Here is an 18,321-nt window from a genome sequence, read left to right on the forward strand (position 1 = left end):
ATTTTTTATATAAAAACTATCAACATGCACACCACAATATCATTTGGGGTGATGGGGAGGTCAGGGCCATATCATAGAGCTAGGAAAAGCAGTAGTAGAGAGTACTGAAAAACTACCATTTAAATCAGAAATACCTTTATAAGGCTAAATCTTAACATACCTCTTGTAAAATTTTCATTTTAAAACCTCCATCTTTATATGCTCTCCCTCCCATCATCTCTCCCCCAGCTTCAGCTTGAGCCCTGTCTGTTGTTGATGGGCTGTATTACCTCTTACAGATCGCAGGTCCTACGCCTCTGCTGCAGCCCTCCTTACCATGCCAAAAACCGTTCAGAGTGCACCAAGCCAGCACTGCAGGCTCCAACTCCTACCTTCCCCATTCTCCCCCAAGGGAAATCACTCCTAAGAGCAACCTCCATTGCCTGAAGATCAAGATACATGGTAATTACCTTTGTTTCGATTTTCACCCCCACTTGCACTGCTACAGATAAAGTTTTCAGACATGACAAGTACTTGCAAGGTCTTGCAGCTTGTCACAGTGCCTGACAGGCTAAATTAACAGCAGTGGTGGGAAAAATGCGCTAACATTCATATGCAGTACTAAAATAGGGCAACTCCAAATCAGCTCTAAGCTTCAAAATTAGAAAACCTGATTAGTAAAACCAGTATATTAATATCCATTATTAGGAAAAGTGTGAATCTGGCAGTTTTTAGAAACAGAGTTGTAACTGTGAACACAGGTGCATGCAGTACTTGTATGATACACAGGCTACATCAATGCTGCTAAATGGTCATTCTCAGTACACTCAGCAATGTCCCCAGACATTGGGAGCGCACCTGTACAGCTGCAGGAAAATGAGGTCTGAGTTTCATCACATGGACTTAAGAGTGCGAGCCTGTCACAGACTCACGTCTGTCCCACGGTATTCATCTCAGTAAGGAAAAGAACAGTGAAACTTTCCATTCTTGCACCTCCTTGTGTTATGCCAATTCTGAGGCTTCCACACAATGGGGAATAACCCAGACTCCAGCTTAAAATGCTGACGGAAATAACCCTTAAATGATTCAACAGTCTGTATTTAAATTCTTTTTTTTTTTTTTTTTTTTTGGTGTCAGTAGCTTGTTCAGTAGATAATGAAAACACGGAAGTATTAAAGGATCTCTGCATTTCTAATTGCACTGGCATTCATTTCTGCCTACGATCTGATCCTCTTTTGTTGCTGCTCTAGCCTGGATGTCTTCTGGCTTGGCAGCTCTCCCTACCTGTCAGAACACTACTGCTGACCACAAATCTTTTCCATCATGCAATACAAACATCAGATTTTTTTAAATCTCTCTATTGCCTTCTTTTCTCCTGATGCATCAGATCAGCCTTCCCTCGATGCTTGGAATATAATAGATAATAAGATGATTTATCACAAGTGTAATTTAACAATACAAGTGTAACCTCCTCACAGTCCTATCATCATACTCCTTAGTCCTTTCCTGGTCCAATTGCTGCATCGGCTATCAAGCTGGCTGTCCTATACTTGGAATCTTCATCCATCAAGCCCAAACACCTTCACAACCTTTTGAAGTATCATCTTAAAGCTTCTAGACTAAGGAACACCTCTTCTTTTTCACATTAATCAACAATACTCATGCCCTGTATTATTCAGTTGCCTAAAATCTCAATTGTTTGCAAGGGATGCACAAGTCTTATGCACAACCTGAGGAGCTTAAAGACAACTGAACCTGTCCCCAAAGATTTTTTTTTTTTTTTTTTTTTTTTTTTTTTTTTTTAATAATACTGATTTGTGTTTTCATTGAGGAAAGTAAATAAATTTGTTTGGGCCTGGAATATCATTATGTTTGGTTTTTTACACAGACCAAACCTTACAAATGTAAACAGTAAGAAGTGGGGAACCTGCCTCGGGGAAGTTGTTTTACTAATATTTTGTGGGAGACAACTAAAATTAGCACATTTCAGAACTTCTGAGCTCTCCTGCTACTGTATGCAGATTAGTGCCCTTTTTGGGGAAAAGGAAAGGGCATTAAGGAAGGAGAAAATGACACAAACATTTTGAGATATCAAGCCTTCTGTGGATGCAAATCCCAAGAAATCTGAAGAATCAAACATTCAGATTTAACTTATCAAGTAGTTACAGACAATGAAATGCTTTGACATCCTGAAACTAACTCTTGTGGGCATTTGAATGTCTCAGAATTGCCTTTCTGAAATTCTCAGCCTCTGTGAAAAGGTAAGCTTGCCAAGAACTCACTACAATGTTCAGAGAACATAACGGCCTCACTGCTGGTGCTTAGGTGTAAGTTTTGCCTACTTCTAGCTTCTCTAGAACTTCTACAGTTTATTTTTGATGCTACAACAGATGTGATTTTACTGATAAAATTATTGGTACCAAAATTTCAACATAAAAAAAAGATTAAAGAAAATGTGAAATTCACACTAAGAAAACTGAGAGAAACACTTGCTGATCCCTTCACGAACACCAGCACTTTCATTGCTTGAAGCAGCACTTAGAGTTAATTGCTCCATCATGTACCTTTTACACACAGACACACACCCTGCCTTTGCCGTTAGGCATTAATCACATTCATGGCATAAATTGCTATCCCACCCCAACCTCTTGAGCTGCACTGGTAAAAGGAAATACAAGGAAAAGAAGCTTGAGGGTGAGCAGAGCAGACCACAGCTCTACATCTATCTGAAAATTCTGTTTTCTTCTCAGATTTGTCCAGCTGCATGCTTTCAGCTATAGAAATCACAGATGTTCTTACAGGCTAAGTTTCTTACAGCATCTCTAATATAGTATGAGTTTTGAGAGCTTGTCTGGGAAAAATGACAATCCAAAATATTACTTCAAATCATCAGGTTATATCTGAAACTGCCTGGTTGCAAAGTGGGCTCTACCTCTGAGACCCAGGGCAACAGGGTACAACTAATTATTTATGTTGTGGAACTCAATCAGAGAAATATGGGTTGCAGTCGCTGAAGGGCTAGAAAGAAAAGGCGGAGGGGAAAAAAGAGAGGGCGGGAGGAGAGCATACAGCTGCAGCAAAATGGTGCTTTCAACAGGAATGTGAAGACTGTGACATATTTAGGAAAATGCCAAATTCTGTAACATTGAAAAATTAAAGTCTAAGGATTTTGTCTGTTATATTCAGTTATTATTTCAAACTTCCACAAATGCGGAAAGACCTTTCCTTTTTAGTTCATACCCAATTTATATTTAAGACATCTCAAAAATGTCTATGCACGTATACATATTTGTGTGTATAAACATATATATATTAAATATACATGAAGATATAGATATGTATATGTTTAGTGAAATTTTAGTGAAAGTCCTGTTTCTGAAATTCAGTGAGACCTAGAGCCAGTTTTATAGTTAAGGAACCACAAAACATACAGGGTCCTGCATATATACACACTAAAGAATTTCTGATACATTAAGATATAGCCTGGATTCTGGTACTAATAAACCAAAAATTAAATAACCCACAGAGCTCATATTTCATATGCTTGAACTAAAGACAGGTTTAAAAAGGACACAGTTCAGGCAGCTGGATATTCCCTTCTCCAGATAAATGTAACACTAGCATGCTGTGGGCAATAACACAGTAAGACACTGCCTCAGAGTTGCAAATTCCTCTGAAGGCAGTCATCTAGCTAGTAACTTGCTAAAATCAGTCAGAATTAGTTCAGTTGTCAAATATGGCAAAATTATTTCCTGACGGGACAAAGCAAATGGAGTCAAAATAAAGAAAGAGTCAGAGTACTGAGGAAGCCCAAGCTCACTGGACTGCAAGGTTGAAAAAGGGAAGGAAGATTTAAACAAGAAAGGATGGTGTACACATCTCTCTAATGTCTTATTTAAATTCTGAGAACTTACTGATGTTATTAAAGCACTGCAATGTTGAACCTGGCACTGAGGGATGCACTATGTGCTACAGCATAGTGGAGCTTTTCCTTGGACTTTTTTTTTATTTGATTTTATCAGAATACATACAACAAACAACAGCTCAGTTCTTATCAATCAGTTGTTGAAAGGCTGTCCTCATGGACATATGATCACAGACCAATGTGACTTGTCTATACCACCTAGAAAGTGTAAAAGGAAGGGATTTCAAACCAACTCTTTTTTGTAACTCTACTCTAAAATATAATTTTCTTTATATTGTAATGTTTTAGTTTATGCATTACTAACAGTTGAACCCAGTGGCCTTACTTAGCTACAACTTCACTCCTGCAATTATTACTGCCTAGGTAGAATTCAAATTATCTTCATTAGTACTATCAAGTCATACGCTATTTTTACAATCAGGAGGTTTTTATGCGCCTTACTTTTATTTGCGCCAGAGTAGAGAAATTGATGGAAGCAGACAAATAAGTAGGACAGGACATAACTGTCCCACTAGAAAAGTAACATTATTTATGTAGTAGTAAATTATAGCATTTAAATATAAAATGCTTCATAATACTTAAATAAAGCACACTGTACCAAAGTCTGCCAAAGATGCATGCATTTCACCTGATTAAGCCCAAAAACATGTAACTTAACTTACACAAATGAAATATACTAAAGGTACACAATTAAAAATAAAGAGCACTGTATAATTGCTTTGTACATGTAACAACTACAAAATAAACCTTTACCTAAGAACATGATTGTGTATTGGCTCTTACTCAGAAATAGCACTGTGAATCTATAAAAAGGTTTTCTTCCAATTTATTTCACATTCCTCGAAGATAAGCAGGAAAATGACTAAAATTAGATGATGAAAGCCAGTCAATACTGGGAAGAATATACTTACAGAACAGCTAGATACGTCTGCAGACAAAGCCCCATCGTGGTGAATATTTTAACCTCTTGTTTTATAGCATTTGAATTGACTGAGGAAAGTTGAGTTCTCACTTGCCTTTAAGGGATATAAACCAGAACGTTAGTTAATTCTTTTCTACTTTTTTTCTCCCAGCCCTCTCCACTGTCTTGAATCACTTCCTTCAGCATGAAATGCTAGCAGGGACCATTAGGTCACCTGTGTATCAGAGGCAAATAAATTTAACCTAGACATTCCATAGACTAGTCTGATTTTACTCACCTGAACTCTAATGGGATTTAGTCAAATTTGCCTGTGTGCCACCACTGAGGAACAGGAACCACCAAGTTCTCATACTAAAGACAGCTGCATGTCTAGGTGCTGGTTAGGTGAGATTTACAAAATCTCACAGTGAAGGGAAAGGCAAATACAGGGAAGGCCCCTACCAATCTCACCTGGAAGCAAAATCTTTCCCAAGCCCAGATCTTCTGACTAGATCATCCAAGTAGATTTTATAAACTAAATAATCTTGGAGCAATTTTTTCCCCTCTATTTGGTCTCCTATCTCTTCTTGAGGGCTTTAGGAAAGATAATAAATACAAAACCCTAGCAAGCAAACAAAAAGTAATACAACTGCCCAGTTACAGTTGAGTGGAAGAAGGAAGCAATTGCTTCTCAACTATGCAGGAAACCTCCTTCAGCTCTAAAATGTAAGACTAGCCCATAGCTACTGTCTTCGTGTGTTGTTAACATACCAAGCATCATATCCCATTTTTACTCTCTTCAATACATAAGAAGAAAGTGGGAGAGTAATACAGGGCGTTCAAAAAGTCTCAAATTTTCAGGCCAGAAAGTGCTACTGCAATCTCGTAGCACAACACAAAATGCATACACACTCACACATAACACACACAGATTTTTCCTTCAAGCCAGATTAAAGCTTTGCTTTTGCAAGTTTGGGATTGAGAGATACAGAAAACCCACGAGTTTCTCAGGTTTTACTTTCCCAGGTCAGCCATTCTGATATTTAAATTGCACCCACAGCTAGAAACTTCTACTTTATGTCAAGATCGGAGTTTTCTAATTTCAACTTACCAGCACTTACCAGCAAGACTTTATCAGGAATACTTACACACCAGATATGGGAACATGAATAAGTTATCATAGAACAAGGTCGGGTGTTGACTCTGTATTAAGAACCGCTCTTATCCCATGGAAAATGTGAGGCAGTTTACTCTCAAGGAGGACATCAAGTCATTCCTGGCAAAACTATCCCTGTGCACACTTTGCTGTCTTCCCATTCGTATGTCACAGGATGATCTCAAGAGGTGGCTTGTCCTGTTTTCCATGTGCAAGATAGCCTTGCACTATTTCCACCTCTAGTTTTACAAGAACTTAGGTTTCTCAAGGTGCCAGGGCTTGGAGGGTTGCCTGTGCCTCTAATAAAGAAACAAGGGGTAAAGTGCTGCCCACACTTCTGCTTTCTCTGTGCTTCATTACTTAAAGAACAAGTTATGGCAGCCTATTCCCATCAGGACCCAAATTCCAGCAAGTTACGGTACCATATCATATCTCCCTATGTATTCGAGCATCCCAACATCCTCCTGTTGCTCATGTAGGTTTCTAATATCAGTACAGAGGCAATTAAAAATATATTCCTTAATGCAACTTTGTGCCAAATTAAATAATACAATGTATGCGAGAAGATTTTCAGCGAGTTGCTATGTCAGGGGTGAGGAGATGTGCTGAGAATTTGAAACTGATGCAAGACATGAAACAGAAAATTCATGACGTAGTAAGCATTGGAAGGTCACTCCGACCTGATTTTCCATTTTCTTGCAGGACATCAGTGTTTGGGAGTGCAGAGACAGCATTTGTTCAATAACTTCATAATTTCTGTAGTCTACATTTCGAAATTTCACAGCTGCATTACGAGTGCAGAAACAAGCAGTGATCTGATAAGCTGTTCTAAAGCTTATTTTTATGAAAGAATCTTTCATTCTCTTCCCTGCTGCTGAAATTACATATCCCCCGAAATCCACAGAATGTGCTTGTGCAGGTTTCTTCCCAATTTCTATTGCAAACCTCACTGGTAACTTAATACACTGATACTAGTTTCCCCAAAAACTTGCTTTTCATTATTTTTTATCTTGATGAATACATTCAGAATATAATTATTTCATTATTTTTAATGAGATATTCTCACAGGCATCACTGCACCACACTTCACAGGTGCTAATCAGCACACTGATTTTGCATAGTATCTTCTGTAGATACAGAATCTAAGCCTGATGGCCCAAAGCTCTTCTGTATAGTCTCTTGGAGATGGAAATTCCCCTCATGAAGACTCCTCTCCCTTTTGCACTATACCGCGAGTAGCCATACACACAGGATCTCGCATTCAACTGCAAGAATGGCAGGGCTTTATTCGGATTTTTTTTATATAACACCCATTTTTTTCTAGAGTTGTTCTACAAGTCTGTTGTAGACTTGTAACCAATTGAGAGACCGACAAAAAATAAAGTCCTCAGCTCCTTTGGAGGTTCCTCTTTCTCTCCCAGAATTAGTAAGTATTCAGTCCAAAGATCAAAAAGTCTCCCTAGTTTTTCACGGGTTTTTTGGATCCACTAAACCCAATTATAATCAAAGCTGTTCTGTAGTACCAGGCCTCTTCCTGGCAATTTTTTTTTTTGAAAGCAGAACCCTTTGGAAGTCACTGTCCTCAAAATCCTCTCGGAGCATGTAAGAGTCTTATCTTTCTGGGTCCTGCGAAGATACATGTGTGCATTTCAATTAGGACATGCAAGTAAACTTGTGAAACCCACACATTTTACAAAATGCTCTGATTTATCCCAGGTATCCAAGTGGGAAATAATATGGAATAACATGTGGAATATCTCCTCTATGATCCCTCAGAGACTGGTCAGTAAGAACAGAATTTCACTGCCTTTTTCCCCAGAAAAATAGAGGAAACATTTGGGACAGTTACAAAGCCAAAACAAAATACATTGCTTAGCAAAAGAAATAAGGAAGCAAAAACATAGGACAAAGATGAATTTCAGGCAAGATTTTTAAATAGATGAAAGCAGAAAAATACAAGTTTTCACCACTTAGACTCATTTAAGAATCCCTATATTTTATTAAGTACTGAATTAGACAAACTCTGCAATTAAAAAACCCAACATGTTCTGGTTTAAATTTTCTGCAGTCGTAGTGCAATGGAAACTGTAACAAAAGTGTCTAGCAATTGTAAAAACATACTAATTTTCAGTACGAGCTGATCATAAAATCACGTATCTCCAGTGTCAAGTTCTGCATACTAGTACAGTGATTAACCCCGCTGAGGTGAACTGCAAAATTCTGCTGATGTCTTAAGAAAATTGTTGGTGAATCAGATAAATGGACAGACCCCAACATGTTCAGTCTGTACCCACAGAAGGACTGATGAATTATTCTTTGCTTGTCATATCACACTGCCCTTTTACAAGCATGAAAGCTCCTGGGGCTTCTTCCAGAGAAGAACCCCCTGGCAGCTGCTGACTGCTGGTGAAAGGGACTGCTGGTGTCACTTGTGAAGCCACTGGGGGGACTGACTCATCTGCAACTTCCTTTTTGCATTGCCCATCTGAATTGTACCCGGCCTATCCATTTCTATAGAGCAAGCAAGACCTTCTATCATACTCTTTGATCCTATGCTATTTAACCACACTTTAGGATCGACTCTGGTAAACCTGTGAATAGGTAAATATGGAAAAATTTGGAAAAAGTGAAAATGCTACAAAAACTACTCAATTAATGTCACACCCACCCACCCAAAACGGTTCCCAGTGAAAGCACTATAGTGAGGGCTGTAACAGCAAACAGTTCTTTGTTCCCTGCATTACAGGGACTGAGTAACCCACGGCTGAAAAGGCGGAGGAATGCTGAATAGTCATTTTCTTGTTAAAAATGCCTTCCACACATAACTACCTTGTGCAGAAGCCTTTCAGTTTTCGGTGTAAAAGTCATAATGTTGGCTCAGCAATTGAACTTCACCTGGAGGTTTCCTCCACTGATTCTTTTCCTCACACAGCCCACCTAAACACCGCTTTTCCATCCAGCTCAACACACCTCCCCCTTGCAAAAGGCTGCTCCTTGAGTCTATATTCTTAAATATGAATCTAAACGCCGCACCTCCTCCTGGTACGTCCAGCTTGCCCCTCGACCAGGCAGCGGAAGGCTGCTGGGGGGCTGCGAGTCGCAGCCTCAGTGGGGCCTGGGCTGGAACTTCGAGGAGACGCTCGCCCGCCTGCTGCCACACCACCTAACCCGGTCCCAGCCCCGCTCTTTCCCCTCAGCAGCCCCGACGGCAAGCCGCGGAGGCCCGCCTTCCACAGAACGTTATTAGGGGTGGCCAAAACCGCAGAAAAACCCCTCCCGCCACCTTATCGGTAGAACCTCAGCCCCTTCTCCCCGGAGGAGCTGGACAGGTGTGGGGCGGCGGGAGAATGGGTGAATAGGCTCAAGCACCCACAGCGAGAGATGTGTGTGAGCTTTACCACACCGCTCACGGCCGCTATTTAACGGCCACACCGGCACCCCGCAGTCCCTCAGCGCCATGCCACCCTCATGGCCCCGCAGGCAGCCCCACCCCAGCCCCTCTAACAAAGGAGGCCCGGGGCCGCGGCGAGGGGCGGGAGTTACTGCTCTCCACAGGGATCCGCCCCTCAGCTCCCTCCTTCCCAGCCGCGGGTGCTGCCGCTAGCCCCGCACCGCCTCCTCGCTCCCTGGCTGCCCGCCCTTCCCCGGCGGCGGTGGCAGCGGCAGCACCAGGGTGCCGCCGGGCGGGCGGGCGGTGTCTCCCAGGCGGCCTTGCCCGGATGTGCTACCCTGACTCATAGTCGCGCCGCACGCAGGCTCCGCGCCGCTGCCGTGCCCGCCCGCCCCACTCCGCGCACACGCCTCCCGCGCCTCCCTCCGCGCCAGCGGAGAGGCGGTGGCTGCAGCAGCGGCAGGAGGGGAAGGAGGAGGAGGAGGAGGCCGCGGCGGCACCATGGGTAAGTCGCCCCAGCTCCGCGCTGTGCAGCCCCTGCCGCCGCCCCTCTGCCCCCGGAGGCCGCCGCCCGCTCGTCTTCGGCGGGCGGGGAGAGGTGACTGGTGCAACTTCTCGTCCGCTGCCTTCCTCCCCTCCGCGCCTCAGCTCGGGCGGAGGATTGGTGTGGCAGCGGGGCTCCGCCGAGCTCCCCCCGGCGCTGTCGTGGCCGCTGCCCGGCCCCTGCCCCTGCGGCGCAAAGTTTCCGCGGCTCCTGCGCTGCTGCTGCTGCCGCCGCCGGCCGGCCCCGCCTGCCGGCTCTGCCCCAGCCCGGCGGCCGGCTGGCCAGCTCCGCGGTGCACCCCGCACGGCAGTCGCGGTCCTGGGTGCGAATTCAAGTGGGTTAGAGGAAAGATGAGTTCCCCGAGTGCGAAGGGGGGTTCCGAGCATGGAGTTATATAAGGCACCCCCAGGACGCTTTCTTAGTGACTGTTTGCATAATGGAGACAGTTGGGGCAATACGTTTAGAAGATTATTTTATAACCTCCGTTCGCTGTTTGTGGAAGACACAAGGATCCTCGTATTTCTCCGGCTTTTAGACTGAGCATTACTCATGCTTACAAATGCAGCCATATTACCTCTGCTTTTTTTTTATCTTAAGATTGTAAATTAAGTAGTTTTACACTGGTCACCACTTGTATGGGGCTTCCAACAGATGCTATGTGAATCTAGGAAGTACAGCATTTGATTTTTCTCTACAGAGTGCTCAGTGAATTTGTCTTGCCTTCTCCACCTTGTCCTCTTGCACAAACTACAGCTCTCCCGCTACTAAAACAGTCACTGTAAAACAATTATCCAGCTGTAACATAGATCCCAGGGATGGGTAGGGAGTGTCCACACTGAGCTGCCAAAGACCCATCCAACTTGGCAGATTTAATAGGATCAAGGTTGCAGATCTGGAGGGCAGGGAGCTATGGTTCACAACCAGGGTAAGGAGGTGGCAGTTCCTGAATTCAGCTCAGGGGTTTGACATCAGCACTTCCTGTGGTCTTAGGTAGATCAGTAGTTTCTTTGCAGATCACACACATCTTTCACTTTTAACTAGAAGTTTCCATGGGAAGAAACAGTTGCAGTGCGTCAGTTTTGCTGATAGTGAAATGGCGATACTTACTTTACTCCTTTAAAGCAATGGGGAACTTTTGGAGAATGGTTCAAATTAGAAGCTGCCAGGGTCAGGCATGAGGAATAGCTGTCAGATTTCATCAGAATTAGGTAAAACTATAATGATGAAAGTCTCTCTTTTCATGTGGGTTGAAAAGACAAGACACCAGGATTTAGTTTGTATGTGTTTCCTGTCTCTATTCACAAAGTAGGACTATTAATCTCATAATTCTGATCGAAGTCTAGTTGTAGCCAACTGTTTTAGCTTCCAGAAATAAAAACTTCAGGACACCAGCTAAAACCTGTTCAGAAAAGCTGGTGCAGAGTGAGTGCAGCACTGCTTTTTAATGAGACTACGCTTCAGTTGCAGGCAAGTTTGTAAACAGCTTGAGAACCTGCTACATCTTGCTGCATAAGTAAGAGTAGTTATAATTATTTTCAGGAAGACCGAAATAGTTTTCCTGTAGAATCCATCAGCACCCATCCACACTTACCCAGAAAGATTGCTTGTGAAAATACAGAGGAACCTCCCCACATACACACTTCTTCACATATCAGGGCCAGATTCCACTGTCTTTAAACTCAAGGCAAACTCCAAGTAGCGTCTGCAGCAGATCTTGTTGAGAGTGACAAAGACTGAAAGCGGTTTCACCCCGGCCAGCAACTAATAATGATGTTCCATGTTGGAGATCTATGTTTAAGCTCATACAGCCAATGCACTAGCTTCCGTTGTTCAGCTTATAGTATTCTTTTTGGTAAATGCATTGCATAAAAGCTGAAAATCCTTAGAATTGAACCAAGGATAAATTTGTTCTTCATATAGCTTTTATATCTTTCCATAAATTGTGCTCAAAAAACAAGTATTTGTGGCGGAGTGCAGTAATGTCTTACAGTTAAACATATGGTCTATTCTGTCTATTCTGAAGGTTGGTATGGAATTAGCTGGTTTCTATACCAATGATACAAAATGGAAGCCCAAGCAGGTATAATGAGCTCCAATAATAAGATTTCTGATGTTAAAAATACTTGGTTTGTACACCTGGATCTGTATGCATGGATCTGCATTATCTTTCCTGTATAGAAGTATGTTTGCTGTCACTGTTTCCAAGTGTGTATTCCTCTGAAGACATTTCAGCAGCTGTTTCCTCCTAGAGACAGTGATTTTCTCTCATTAACATAAGTTACTTCCAAAATTATAATTTTTGTTGCTTGCATTTATAGTTTTTAAAGCTGTGCCTGAGTACAGTTTAAACAATATTCGACTTTTGGCTTTGAGAGGCAAGTTGCCTGAAGTACTCCTGGCAGTAGGGCTCTTTGAATACTTGAGATGACATGTGCACCACCAGTACTTTACTTCTGGTTTTAGAAGAACAGTTATAGGTTTTTACTTCTCAGTACTAATGTAGTGCTTTGGTTTCACAATGAATGGCCCCTTCCCCAGCCAATTCTTGTTTTTAACCTCGAAAACCAGAACTGGTATACTCATGCAAACACACTGTATCCAAGAAAATCTTTCAATTTTAGAGCAGTGGCCTGTGGAAGTTGTTGTAAGCAGGCTGCAGTTATTCCACTGACATAAATTAATAAAATAAAGATCAGGAACTTAGTTAAATGATGACCGCTCAGCAGTAATCCATTGGTCTGAAAAGATAGAGAAACCCCATGTATGAGAGTTTCTATACAGAATACAAATACAGATCACTTTTTTTTTTTTTTTTTAATGGCACATATCTGTTTGTTCGAAGTGTTGATATTATGGTCTGTTATAGTGAAAGCTCATAAAAATATTCTTCTGTTTTGACAGTACTGGTTTTGTTAGCAGGAAATGGATGGCAGCCTCTGCTCTGATGAAGCTTAATACGTACTTAGATGCTTAGTTGGGCAACAAACTGTGAAAGCAACCTGCTAGACTCTTTTTACAATACCTAGCAGTGATAGCACAATGACAAGATATATAAGGTGCACGGGCTGTAATGTGGGTGGATTTATTTAAGTAGTGTCCACTTAGCTACACTGTTGTCAGAATGAAGATTTATATTGTCTCTCTCCTCCCACTATACTCTATTTTCTCTCACAATTTTCCTGAGGAATTACCATGTGCAACTATGTATCAAGTTTTGGGGTCAGCATCATGGTTGTGGAACACCAAATCCAAACCTAACCACAGGTCAGGGTGTAACAAGACACTGCCTGTCTTCAGGAGGTTGGTTCATGAAATAAAGGAGGCAGGAGGATGTGAAGCTTCAGGCATGGCTGTGTGCAATATTGCTTTTGGGAAGATAGGGATAAACCTGCTTTTTATTAAAAAATGTAATCAGTAGCCTCAGACACAAGGAAGAATGAAAGCTAATGAAAAAATTTCTTCCATCTTTAAAACTCTTTTGCTAGTTTTATTACAAGATATGCAAGTCAGACTAATAAACTGCTTGGCAAAGACATAAATCAATTGCACAAAAAGATGATTTTTAATATATATATTTTTTTTTAAGTTAAAACTATGAGACTTCTAACACCACCAGTAAATGCTAGCCAGCCAGAATACACCAATTTAAACCACATACACAACTGATTTTGGCAAAAGTTTTGTTTTCAAAGCACAAACACATAGGAAACTGCTTTTACACTGCATCTCTTTTGCTTCACTAATGGTCCTTGAAGTGTACTTCTGAAGCAGCCAGAGAGCTTAGGTTAGTTCTGACTGACCTTCCTTAATGAATATCTGTTCCCATGTTCAGGACAATATTTGTGATCTTTTGTTATGTGAGACTGAAATCAACCAATTTTTTCTTTAGCTTTAGGTTAAAGACTTCATTCACAAGGATGTTTCATGAAAACAGAATATTCAGAGGTGGTTTCAGAAGTCTGTGAGGAACATTTGGCTTTCTATAGCATCAAACTGGAAATGGAAAGAGAAAGGGCAACAGAACAGTTGAAACCTGAAGGAAACAAAGTGGTAATAATGGAAATGAGAAAGGTACCGAGACAAGAATAGAAGGGAACAAAAATCCCTTAAGGGAAATGTATGGAGAGAGAGAAATACTAGAAGCAGAGGAAAGACAGGGACAATAGATGGATGAATGGAACAATAGAGGACAGAAACAGGAGAAAGAAATGAGGAAGGAGCTCTATTCTGCAGCCCATTGGGGTATAAATGTAAATAAAATGAGATAATTTTTACCCTCTGCTTTTGTAATATCATTTGGCTGCTGCTGGCAGTCCTTGAGAAGACTCATTATAATTTTCCTCAAGTAAAGATGATTTATTTCTGAAAGTTCTGAGAATTTAATTATTTATAAATATGTAACCACCGTACCACCTCTGAGATTAACATAAACTAACATTTGTTCAATGAAGGGGAAAATGTCATCACCATTTGACAGGAGAGAAAGCTATGGAGATTCATCTATGGCATCTGTCAAGGAGGTTGGTTGTCCCTTTTTAACTCCTTCTCAGGATGTAGTTCATGTTTTAAGATCACAAAGGGACATTAGACAGTGACCCAGTTACTTACATAAGAGAAAACCCACTTTCCACTGTTGACTGGTCCACCTGGGTCTGCTCACATGCTGCGTGCTCAAGAAAAACGAGCATCCCTGCTATCTTGATACTGTTGGAGGCATTACATTTCATATTCTTACTTGTTTCCAGATTAAAATAGATTAGGAACAGCATGTAAACTTGTGTAAATTAGGAGTCTTAAAATGTGGATGTCTGTTCTCCAGCTAATAGAGAATTATTTTTTTTAATGACAGTTTGAATGTTAATTAGACAAGGAGTTTTTCCTAGTAAGGGATTTTATAAGTAGCAGATTTCAGTGCAAAGACAATCTCCCAGAGCCTCTTTTTGTTAAATATGGTCTAGAAAATTATTTCTATTTGCAAATTTGAATATAAGTACAACCAAACAAAATTTGTTTTGGTAGGGTAAAATGATAGTTAAAAGCTACAGGCTTCAGAATGTCGAAGTTCCTTTTAGTACAAAAAAATAGTTGTGGTGTATTAGAATTTATCTGCACTCCAGATATGCCTAATAGAATTTGTAAACTCTCTGTGAAACAAACGGCTGTGTTTCAAGGAGTCTCAAAGCTGTGCACACAGCCGGGTGAGATTTGTTCAGCCTGAGAGTTGCTTGGTTCTAGTTTAGGAAGCTTTGAAGTTATGCAGAAACCCTGGTGATCTCATACCCTTCTTCAGCTGTAGATCAAGCAAATTACAAAGGCAGCAGATACTCAGAAGAATTTGTCAAATCTATAAACCAGATAACTGCTGTTCATTTAACTCCAGATAGAGGACAATTTAGTGCAGAATGCTTTGGAACCTGCGAATAAATACAGCATACCTTAACTCTACAAGTATGAGTGTGTGCTGGCAAGGCACGTGTCTTAGAAATTTGTCAGATTTGAAGCACTTTCAAATACATCTTCTTCACAAATTCTGATGAGAAAAGTCCGGGAATAAATGTGTGTGTGTCAAGTGGCTGGAATTCAACATATGCATAAATTGAGACAATGTAGATGCCTGAACAAAGTTGTGTTAAAATTTGCAGTTTAAAATAATGAAGTGCTTTCATTTCATGCTTTCCATTTCTAAGTTAGACACAAACCTCTTATAAAAATCACATTTACACTTTTAAAAATTGGAGAAAATATATAAAAAAGAACCTCACACTTTTGCAAAGGAGATATTTTAAGTGATCTATTTCAATATTGGATCCCATTTTCCTCATATTTCACAGCTCTTACAAGCTTACTGCTTCCTAGTCACGTATTATAGGAACATCTGAGGCATAAGTCAATTCTGAGCTTTTATTAAAACACTGAGCTGTTCATTTGTGTTAGTGATAGCTCAGGGAAATTCATGAAAGTTAATCAGTGTTATTTAAGTTCATCCATTGGTTCCATCCACTGATACTTGCCAGCCTTATGGACACGATGATTTTGAAGAAATAGGCAAAATTTGTGTATAATTTTAAATTTTCGTTGACCCTTCCTGTCAGTTGACTCAGATTTGACAAGTCATTTCTGTATCTAATTAAACCCAGTTAAGCAGGTCTTTAAATTCATATAGTGAATAGCAGCCTTTCTTTCAGGCTTGTAGCCCATGCTCTGCAAATGTACTTGTCTTGGGAGTAAGACTGGACAGAGAGATGGAGACTGAGTGAGAAGACTGAGATTCGTAGAGGAGAGCAGCTAAGCAGTATAGGATGGATGAAATGATGAGGATTGAACAAAACCTTGGAGAAATTTGTCAGGGCTGCTAATAAGCCTGTGGGGAACAGGCCTGTGTTTGGGAGACCTAGGGAGGCGACAGCTCAGCGTCTCCCGGCAGTCTTGAATTGTATATTCACTGTCAGTGCCTGTGTGTTTTTTATGGCCTTCTTGATATACTAATATGGCTCATCAGGGCTCAAAAGCTGCAGTTGAAAACTCTTATCCTTATAGTATTCTTCACCTTTCATTAAATGTCTATCTCTAGAATACACAGTAAAAAAAAAACAACAAACAACCCCAGATATAACAGAATACTCATGTTTCTCTCATCCTATCTTCTGTACAGTAGAGGTCTATAGTAGCTTGGAAGTCTCTTGGAAGAGAGCTCTGTCATACCCAGCACTTCACAAACTCTGTTCTAACCCTTTTGCCCTTAATTTATACCCAGGCTGGAAACTAAAACTGCATTGTACCATATAGATTAATTCTGTGACAACATTTTGTGGATGGAAGCTGAAAATTCTGCTAGCCTAGCTATTTAATGTAAATATAAAAAAAACTGCCAACATAAAACATGGCCACCTGCAAGCTTTCATGGTCTCTAAAGTGAGTGGTGTGTTTGCCTGGGGAGATCTGCATGTTGCTGAGGTCTGGCAGCTAGGAACTCCTTTTGGGAGCATATTTAAAAACACCTTCTGTCTTTGATGTTGGACGTGACAATCCAATGACTTAGATTTATGGGACTATTTTAACATTTCTAGCCTGAAATGCAACCTTACAAGCACATGCCACTATTTACAGGGGCAGTAGCACACCTGTTCCCTTCTGTAGCCTTGCTAAGTTTGTTCCTGTATCCCTTCTCTAAGGGAGAAATCCCATCATGCTCGCAGTCAACAGCACCCAGTACCCTGCAGGCAAAACTTGAGTTCAGTACTGCCAAATAGCTACTTGTGCTACATGAAGGCTTTGGAACGATTTCCTTAAATCAAAATGCTGTTTTATCTTGACAGTAGGAACAAAGCATAGGAAAAGAAAAGGGTTTTAAAACCAAAGCAGGATTGTACACATCTTTCGTACCTAAATCTTCCGTGTCTACGGAATGTTTAACTTTACCACTTCTCGGCCTCTGGAGGAGCTGACTGAAGTCAGTCTTCCGAGTCCAGTGTACTTGGTAATAGCATCTTCATATCTCTGACTGCTTCCTTCAGCAATCTTCCAGCGTGCACAGCAATCTTCCAGTGGAAGTCACTGGATTGCTGGTATGTTAGGACCCATTTGTACAAATATTTAAGACACCCTTTCTGAACTTCAGTGAGCAATTTAAGAGACAATGCAGTGAGTGAACGTGACCATCAAGAGAACTGGCAGCAGCAATGAACAGTTGTGAGGTATTTCCACACTTTCTCTCTTTTTTTCACTCTTCCTTAAGTAACTAGTAGCCATTATTTTTTCCCCTTCCTCTCCTGTGTTGATGTATTGAAATGGTTTTAGAATCAGGATGTTGTTCTATGGAGGGGAAAAAAAAAGCCAACCACAACAGAACACTGGTTTGTGAACGCATTCATTATAAAAAAAGTCTGGCATGACTAAATGAATTTAGAAATCCATTAATATGCGTTATACAAATACATTTGCTCTCATCCTGCAAAACCTGTTGGACAGTCCCCTTTCTTACCTGGTTCTCCACAAAGCTCAGGGAGAATATACAGATGTGCTGGCTTCTGCATATGGAATTAGGGGAAAAGCAGGGAAATGTTGGCAGTTGAGGGAAAGGGATGAAACATGTACATAAGGGACTGCTGACAGGAACCAAGCAGGTTCAGGTTTGTGGGGTTTTGTGGTTTTTTTCTTCTTTTGTCTTTTTTAGATTTTTGCAATAAAAATTCCGTCACCCATTCACAGCAGATAGTGCTTCAGTCCAATCAAAGATACTAATCAATACGTTTATGTGCAGCAGTGCCCAAAATACAGAAATACAGTGTGTGCTTTCCAGGCAAAAAACATACTTCTCTATCTGAATGTTACAATGTACTTACTGTCTTCAAGGTTTTTTTCTATTTTACATAAGAATCCTTTCTTACTCTTCACCCTCTCTTCCACAGCCATCGATTCCTTCAGG

The 18,321-nt window shown here is 40.9% G+C and overlaps 1 protein-coding gene across 4 annotated transcripts in view; it reads left to right on the forward strand.

The window, feature by feature from the left end:
• The first annotated feature begins 9,584 nt into the window (after positions 1-9,584).
• RAP1GDS1 (Rap1 GTPase-GDP dissociation stimulator 1) overlaps positions 9,585-18,321 on the forward strand; it is a 99,544-nt gene continuing 90,807 nt past the window's right edge. For 2 of the 4 annotated variants that reach the window (XM_030492053.1, XM_030492054.1), the window contains exon 1: positions 9,585-9,857. In XM_030492053.1, the coding sequence (XP_030347913.1) occupies positions 9,854-9,857 (4 nt within the window). In that variant the 5' untranslated portion in view covers positions 9,585-9,853. The remainder of the gene's footprint in view (positions 9,858-18,321) is intronic. The other 2 variants (XM_030492056.1, XM_030492055.1) reach the window with 2 other exon arrangements.

Source organism: Strigops habroptila, chromosome 7, assembly GCF_004027225.2.
Source record: "Strigops habroptila isolate Jane chromosome 7, bStrHab1.2.pri, whole genome shotgun sequence".
Taxonomy (NCBI): Eukaryota; Metazoa; Chordata; class Aves; order Psittaciformes; family Psittacidae; genus Strigops; species Strigops habroptila.